The following is an 8,939-nucleotide window of genomic DNA, read 5'->3' on the forward strand; positions in this document are numbered from 1 at the left end:
CAGAATTAGTAAAGTTTGACTACATTTATTTCAGAAGCATTTTGGCTCTAGAGCAGTGTATCATAGAGCAGGGGGAGCCAGTGGAGGGACCCAAAGAGAGGAGTGTCATGTTCAAAGTGACTTGCTAGGAAGATTATCTTTGCAGCAATGTTCTGAATGGACATGAACGGGTCAAAATGGCATTTGTCAAGGCCAGGGAGAAGAATGTTGCAGCAATTGAGACATGAAAGGAGGAGAGCTGGGACGAGAGCTATAGCTGTGTGAAGGGATAGGAAAGGCTACATCTCAGAGAGTTTTTGCAAGAAGATTTGTCAAGATTTAGACATAGCCTGGATGTGAGGAGCTAGAGAAAAGTTGTTTCACACGTTTTTGGATTGGCTTTCTTTGTAGGAACCAATCCCTGTACAGCATGCTCTATCCACGCCATGTGTGACTTACTCATCTTTATGTTCCCGTCTTATCTCGTCCACTGTTATCCTATCCTTTGTAAATGATTCCCTTGATGTTCTCTGCCTTATCTTGGCTAGTTCAGCCATTCTGTCTCTTGGTTTACCATGCACTTATCTGTCCTGGTTAGCATAGACATTCTGTGTTCAGCCTGCTGATCTATTCACAGTACCTTACTAATCCTGCCTCCTAAAAAATGAGGCCTCTCCCATGTTCAATTACTCCCATCAAGACAGGCCTGAAAGGTCGAGATTTCACTTTGGACAGAAGGAGACAGGTCTGGAGGAGGGAGGCAGATCTGTGAGTCATCAGTATAGAGGTTGTAGTGGAATTTGTGTTTGCGGATGAGATTACACAATGATAAGGGGTAGAAGGAGAATAGAAGGGGACCAAGGACAGAGCCCTGTGGAACTCCCACAGAAAGTTGGAGGGCGGATCCTCTGAAGGCATCAAAGGAGTGATTACAGATGTAGAAGGAGAACCATGAGAGGAGAGACATGGAAGTTAAGGGAGAACGTGATTTCAAGCAGAACAGCATGGTTGACGGAGTCAAGGTGTCGGATCATACTTCCTTTGTCCATTTTGTCTATTTCAACAGTAACCTCTACAGGGCAGGGACTGTCTCTTTCTATGTATTAGTACAGCTCCCAGAAGGTTGAGCCATCTCTCTTCTAGTAAATATAGGCTGGGATTTTCCAAGAGTCCTACAGGAATTATGTGCCCAACTCTCATTGACTTTCAGTGCACTGGGCACCCAACTCTTTTGCACTCCTTTCATAATCCTAGGTGTACTAAGGAGTCTCAGTGCAATGTAAAAGCTGGATTGCACTTTAGGCTCTGAACACAAGGCTTGTCTATTGTTTATTTCCTATTGATCGGTCTCTCTCTCTCCCCTTGTTGATTAGGGTCTCCCTGAAGAAGGGGAAATCCCTGAGGCAGAACCTTAAGGAACATGGCTTGCTGGAGGATTTCCTGAAGAAACACCCTTACTACCTGGCCTCCAAGTATTTCCCCAGCCTGTCCAATGAGTTTGCCAGTGAGCCCCTCACAAACTACATGGACGTGAGTATGGCAGGAGAGCAGGTCTTGTAGCCTCTCTTTCCTCATCAAAGCTTCCCACTCCTCTGCCAAGAGCTGATCTCTCCCTCCTCCCAAAAGTGCCCCAACCGCACTCCCCCACCCATGTGCTTCCAACCAAGCTCCCATCTTGCTTCAGCCAAGAACCCGTGCTGGGCCACCCAGCCCCCAACTGTCATTGGATGGCATTAAGAAGAGCATTGGGAATAGCACTCCCAGGGTCTGCTGGCTGCCCTCTTCCAATCATGCTCTTCCACACGCTGAGATTCAGGGATCTGAGGCTAAATAACTGTGTGCATTTGATCACCTGTGACTATTGGATGCCAGGAGGTGCTAGGAGCCATGCTGGGGAAAGTGATGGCAGAGAAACACCAGCTCAGGCTGGGCCTTTAGCAAGGACACTGTAGCCCAGACCCTCAGCTGGTGGAGCTACGTTGGTTTACTCCAGGTGAAGATCTAGCCCTTGGATGGCAAGGGTTCCCTCTTTTTCCATTATTTTTTGTCCTGCTTTGACAGGTTGATTATTATGGAACCATCTCAATTGGCACGCCTGCTCAGGATTTCACTGTCATTTTCGACACCGGTTCCTCCAACCTGTGGGTGCCCTCCGTGTACTGCTCCAGCACAGCCTGCAGTAAGTCACCTGCAACATCTCTTGCCTTGACATTCCAGCTGGGCGGATTGATTGAAATCATAGAGATTTACATTAGCAAGGAGGAACCTTAATTGAAATAATTGATTTTAATTATTTTTCTAAAGGAAGTTGATTCTCACTGGTTTGTAACCACTATAAACAGTTTGACTTGCAACTATATATTTACATTATATTTGCTACTTCCTTTAGCAAATCAGGGGGATACACTATGTCAATACACATTTATTTAAGCAATTAACATAACTTTATATACATTTATTCAAATTCTTACTTTGTTATTTTAGAAAATGGTGAAGGAGGCGTTTCTTATTTACTATATTATGATTAATTTTTGGTTTGTATCAGACTCAGTTTGGATGGAAATTGGAAAATTCACTTTAAAATTCAAAATCCAGCTTTTAAAAAAAATTAGTTAAAACTCCTTTCAATGGGCTGTATATACAAGAAAGAAAAATTTATCAAATGTTTTGCATTTAAAACTAATTGATTTATGAAACAAAGGAAGTGCTATCTGTAGTCAGTGAATTGAACTATTGTTTCTGACCAGCGTGTCCTACAAGATTTTAAAATTTGTAGAGCTCATCCTCTCGCACCTAGCTTTTATTCAGAGATTGGAAGAGGAAAACAAGTGTTCCCACTTTTTTAACTCCCAATCGGTTACTTAAGTTGGAATGAACTAGTCCGTGAACTGAACTAGTTAATAAACTGACATGAAAAAAGTATTCTCTCTGCACCTGCAGAAGAGGCTACTGCTGTCAAAAAAGCTCGTTTAGCACTGAAACAAAGGAAACTCTGGTTCCAGGTGCAGAGTCAGTGAAATCTTCCTGTTCTGTTGACTTTCTTTAAAGCCAGAAACATGCACTGCTTAATAATAACCTTTGTATTTAATTTAAATGATTTTAGTAGATTTTAGTAAGTTTAAGCCTTACCATATGTTGTCATAATTTCAAAGTTAATTTTAAATAGGTTTATTTTTAAAAAGAAAAATATACTGACATTTTAGAAAATCTGATTTTTTTTTTATCGTTGATTTTTATTCACCCAGGAAGTCAGAGTGCAGCAGGTCTCCCTCCATTGTCCCTCCACATACTACACAGTGTCAGAGGTGGAATAGGCCCTAGTAAGACAAGAAGCTAGATCCACAAAGGCACTTAGGTGTGGCAATGCTGAGTACTGCAATGTGTGACTCTTAGGCACCCTGATCCCACCAAGGAATTCACAGTCTCACTAGTCCCCCAGGCTCTCCATACAACGCATGGGGAGAGTTACAAGTGTCAGTCTGTGACCATCTGACTCTTCTGTACTTGTAGCAAACCACAACAAATTCAACCCATCAGACTCCTCCACCTACCAGGCCACCAGCCAGAGCCTCTCCATCCAGTATGCCACCGGCAGCATGACCGGAATCCTGGCCTATGACACCGTCCAGGTAAATCACAAGAAAGGATCAAAGCCCCTGGAGCAGACATGGTGAAAGATTTGGAGTTAGAAGGACAGAACGCATCTGGGAAGCTAAAGCTGAATATGGGTATGAACTGGGAGAGGGGGGATAGAAAAAGGGAAGAAAAGAGGCAATGACACCATTCACAGAATATTCTCATATGGGGGAGAGACCACAGTGCAGGGCATGCCAGCCTCTAAGAACTCCCCAGGCCGTCAGGACCCTGTGATAGACTTGGCAGCTTCTCCCAGGGTGTAGGGTGTGTCTGATTGTCCCCATCCCTCTCCCAAGGTTGGAGGCATTGTGGACACCAAACAGATCTTTGGTCTGAGTGAAACCGAGCCTGGCTCCACCTTTTACTACGCCCCCTTTGACGGGATCCTGGGTCTGGCCTTCCCCAGTATCGCCTCTTCTGGAGCCACCTCCGTATTTGATAACATGATGAATGAGGGTTTGGTGTCCCAGGACCTCTTCTCCGTCTACCTGAGCTCATAAGTCAGGGCTGGAAACAGCCCATCTGCTGCAGTGAGATTCATGTTCCTATAGCGCCTCTCACAATGAGTGATCCCTGCAACGTTTGCATCAGAATTCCCCCAAAGCAGCCACCTCTGGGGTGGAATATGGCCACTGTTCTATGCTAGTGGGAGCAGAAATAAACACTAGGGCATTGGTATTAACCTGACTCCTAGGAGAAGAGTTTCCCCTAACATGTCACCCAGATGATACCCTGGCTCAACACCTTCTAGCACCAGGCTGAACCATCTGCTCCGTACTGACTCTGAGGGAAGAGCAGCACCTACTGAGTCACTGACACCACTGCCTCAAACACCTGGGCCTTTGCTTGGTGGTCTCCCATCCACATATTGGTCAGGCCCAAATGTGCTTAGCTTTTGAGATCTAGGAAGAGAAAGCCCAAAGTGATATCAAAGCAGGGAGTGAGGTGCTCCTCTCATCCAACCAGCCTGTCCTATCTCTGGTACTAGATGCTGATGTGCCCAGCTCTGACTGTACCCCAGCACTCCACAGCTGTGGTCCTTCTCTAACAGCTGGAGCATTTGCTATTGTCTTGTTAGCCGACCATTCATACATCCTCCTTGACTCTCCTCTCTCCCTTCTCCAGCAATGGCCAGACTGGGAGCTTTGTGATGTTCGGCGGCATCGACTCATCTTACTACTCTGGGAGCCTCAACTGGATCCCTCTCTCCTCTGAGACTTACTGGCAAATCACCATGGACAGGTATCACCCACCCCTTGGCCCTTCCCCTTCAACTTGTTAGTTTGAAAAGACATGCAAAAGGAGATGATGTGGGAGCCGGGGGAAGCTCAACTTAGAGTCTAGACAAGATGAGAGACAAGGCAGAGTTATAGGAAAGGGGCTCACCAGTGAGGCAGTTAGATGAGTGGTTTTCCACCTCACCCATACCAGGACCCAGAGATGACCTGTGTCTGCCACTACTAGGGGGGCAGGGTAAGGGCAGCACCACCACCCCCGCGTCCCCTTTGCCAGGACCCCTCTCTCCTCTGTTTAGCAATAAAGTAAAGGGCAGGGTGGTCATGATCCCTTGACATCTGTTTGAGATCCCCAGGCTAGGTCGGTCACAGTCCCAGAAGGTTGTAGGATGAGGAGCGATGGGCAATAGTCAAGGAAGGAGAGGTCGAGGCTGAAACATCAGGGGAAAGTTTTTGGCAGTCAGCAAGAATCATAGAATCATAGAATCATAGAATATCAGGGTTGGAAGGGAAGTCAAGAGGTCATCTAGTCCAACCCCCTGCTCAAAGCAGGACCAATTCCCAACTAAATCAACCCAGCCAGGGCTTTGTCAAGCCGGGCCTTAAAAACCTCCAAGGAAGGAGACTCCACCACCTCCCTAGGTAACGCATTCCAGTGCTTCACCACCCTCCTAGTGAAATAGTGTTTCCTAATATCCAACCTGGACCTCCCCCACTGCAACTTGAGACCATTGCTCCTTGTTCTGTCATCTGCCATCACTGAGAACAGCCAAGCTCCATCCTCTTTGGAACCCCCCTTCAGGTAGTTGAAGGCTGCTATCAAATCCCCCCTCATTCTTCTCTTCTGGAGACTAAACAATCCCAGTTCCCTCAGCCTCTCCTCATAAGTCATCCTCCAGACCCCTAATCATGATAATGATGTCACTTGAATAGATATGTGGACAGTGACATCATCATAGGGCCTAATCACATCAGCCATACCATCAGGGGCTCATTCACCTGCACATCTACCAATGTGATATATGCCATCATGTGCCAGCAATGCCCCTCTGCCATGTACATTGGCCAAACCGGACAGTCTCTACGCAAAAGAATTAATGGACACAAATCTGACATCAGGAATCATAATACTCAAAAACCAGTGGGAGAACACTTTAACCTGTCTGGCCATTCTATGACAGACCTGCGGGTGGCTATCTTAAAACAGAAAAACTTCAAAAACAGACTCCAACGAGAGACTGCTGAGCTGGAATTGATAATCAAACTAGATACGATCAACTCAGGATTAAATAAAGACTGGGAATGGCTGAGCCATTACAAACATTGAATCTATCTCCCCTTGTAAGTATTTTCACACTTGCTTCTTATCAAACTGTCTGTATTGAGCTATCTTGATTATCACTTCAAAAGTTTTTTTTCTCTTACTTAATTGGCCTCTCAGAGTTGGTAAGACAACTCCCACCTGTTCATGCTCTCTGTATGTGTGTATATATATCTCCTCAATATATGTTTTCCTTCCCCATTATAAGAGTTTGCTCCCCTCTGGGGAGGAACAGGCAAGCTGCTTTAACAGCACACAGCAACACCAGCTGGTAGGTGGGACAGGCAGTGGGGAAGCTCAAATCCACTTATAATCACAGCAGGATTTCTGGTGGCAGAATGTAATTGCTCCCTTTGGAATCTGGCCAGGAGCCTGGGGAGAGCATGCTTTGCCTCCCCAAGGGATGTGTCATGAACAGAAGTGGTCAGGACCTTGCTTCTCTTCCCAGTTGACAGACTGCACCCCTTAGGCTCAGGCTTAGGAATTGGGGCTGTTCTGAGGCCCAGATCCACAAAAGTAGCTCACTGGGAGTTAGGCATCTAAGTAGCACCAAAAATTGGGGCCCAACTCACCTATGCCACTCCCTGCAGCCTATAGAGGTCTCCCATCAAAGTCCCACCCAGCCTAATGCTCCTTAGTGTGGGAGCTCTGAGATTCCAGCCCGAGATGGTACAGGCACAGACACCTGCATGCCCTAAGGATGATAACTCACTGAAGTTCCAGCCAAATAATTACCATGTCTTTTTTTCCCCGGTGCAGGAGTCAGGCTCTTGTACCTCCGGCTTTGAAAGCATCGACGTCCCCACCTCCTCTGGAGAGCTCTGGATCCTCGGAGACGTCTTCATCCGCCAGTACTACGTTGTTTTGACAGGGACAACAACAGGCCCTGGCCTTGGTGGCATGAACACAGCGCCGTCCCTGGGACACTGTCATGGAACACTGACCCTGGAGAGTCTCCGTTTCTCCAGAGCCCCAACACCGCGTATCGATCTAGTGACCCCCACCCCACACTCACCCTCTATCCCATAATCTTACCCCCGGTAGAATAAAGGAATATAAGAGCATTTGAGTGATTTTTTTTCTATTTGATGGAGTGAATGACTCAGAGTCCACCACCGGGAGAGAGATGTACCTTCTGCCAGCGCCCCTCATTCCTGATCTGTAGTTCCTACTGCTATTCCAGCCTTGCCCCTCCCCATTTCCCAGTCTGCCAACCCTCCTCACTCCTGACCCATTTGATTTTGTTATTTCCATAGTAACTTGTGTAATGGCTTTTTGGGTGTGAGCCCTGCAGTCAAACCTACGTAGAGACCTGAGCTCTGTCCTCCCCTGCATTTTCCTGCTGAGCTATCTGCACTGTAGCTCCCCATTCTAGGGGTCAGAGGATGCTCATTGGTCTAATGATTTACACCCACTCACTGGCTGTGCCCATCCTGCTGTCTTTCACCCTGGAGCTGGCTGAGGGTTGCCCGGTTGCCCAGCGCTTGGTGCTGTACAAGGCCATGCCAGAGTCTCTGCTCTGAGTCATGGTCTCTGACACAGAACAGTTACGGTCTGAGCCAGCGCCCAGTAAAGACTCCTATTGACTCCACTGGGCTTTGGATCAGACCCTTAGTGTGCTGGAGACCATTTCCTGGCCTACGCTTCAGTGCTGTTTCATACACTGGGGCAAGTCCCCGGCTGGCTCACTCAGACAGCTGGGATTTGCTCTGGGACCAGAAAGTGACCTAGTCCTTAGTGCTCCTGACCAACACAAACGAGGAGAGCCTGGGCCAGCAGGAGCTCAGGGTCTATGGAGAGGATGTTACATTCTGAGGTGCTGATAGAGCTGGGGCAGATTTCACTGCATGTTAGAAACTAGGAAGAGCCTGATTCTGTCAGTGATGAGGCCCAGCTAGCCCAGTTTCCTGTCTCTGGCACCAGCTGCTTTAGAGGAAACTCCAGAATGAATAAGCAGGGACAGATTTCACTTCACTGGGGAAACTCAGGAATAGCCAGACTGGATCAGAGCTGAGGTCTATTTGCCCAGTGTCCTGTCTTCTGGCACCAGCTGCTTGGAAGGAAACCCCAGAATGAAGAATTATGGAATAACTACCCATGGCCTAAACCAGAGGCAGCCAGAGTCCCATTCCCCAGCCACTAAGCAAGGGGCAAGGAGCGGCTAAAACAAGGCACCCAGGGAAGGGCCACAGCCCAGAGATCTCACAAACCGCAACAATAAACGTAACTCGCCTGGTCCGAGGACCTTCACCCAGCTCTGCACAGAGGAGTTTTCTAAGCACATGGCTTGGCAGAGAAGCCAGTTTGGGAAGGTGCAATGTGATTTAGACCAGAACTGGTTCCACTCACTAACAGGAAGAAACCTTGGAAAAAGACCTTTGTGCATCTTTCCGGGCAAGTCTGTATAGCCCCTTTGGAAAGAGTCATCGTCCCTGTGTTGTCCTCAGACATGCTGACTTGTACTCAGACACAACAAAGGAGGCTGGAGGAAGAAAGCAGGGGGTACTGCTGAGTACCCTGTGACCCAGAGGAAGGGGAAGGGTCTGGTTCCCAGTTGTTCTAACAGGGCAGGGCTCACTTTGTGACTCAGGGAATAGTAATGTTTGATTCAAAAGCTGATGGCCTGATTCAGTTTATGAGGCCTTCTACACCTAGAGAAGTAACAACAAACTGCAGTGTAAGAAGGACAATCAAACAGCTCCTCCCATTATGGTGTTTATTTATGGCATTAAACTGGGGTTCCAGACATCTGAGTGCAACTCCTGGTT

At 47.3% G+C, this 8,939-nt stretch overlaps 1 protein-coding gene across 1 annotated transcript in view; it reads left to right on the plus strand.

Moving 5' to 3' along the window:
- Window positions 1-7,039, plus strand: part of LOC112105552 (pepsin A-like) — an 8,369-nt gene extending 1,330 nt beyond the window's left edge. Inside the window, exons 2-7 of the mRNA XM_026650514.1 lie at window positions 1,353-1,509; window positions 2,041-2,158; window positions 3,490-3,608; window positions 3,912-4,104; window positions 4,734-4,857; window positions 6,931-7,039. Of these exons, the coding sequence (XP_026506299.1) occupies window positions 1,353-1,509; window positions 2,041-2,158; window positions 3,490-3,608; window positions 3,912-4,104; window positions 4,734-4,857; window positions 6,931-7,039 (820 nt within the window). The remainder of the gene's footprint in view (window positions 1-1,352; window positions 1,510-2,040; window positions 2,159-3,489; window positions 3,609-3,911; window positions 4,105-4,733; window positions 4,858-6,930) is intronic.
- The last annotated feature ends 1,900 nt before the right edge of the window (window positions 7,040-8,939 follow it).

This window comes from Terrapene carolina, unplaced genomic scaffold (assembly GCF_002925995.2).
Source record: "Terrapene carolina triunguis isolate 2854851 unplaced genomic scaffold, T_m_triunguis-2.0 Scaffold90, whole genome shotgun sequence".
NCBI classification, from domain to species: domain Eukaryota; kingdom Metazoa; phylum Chordata; order Testudines; family Emydidae; genus Terrapene; species Terrapene triunguis.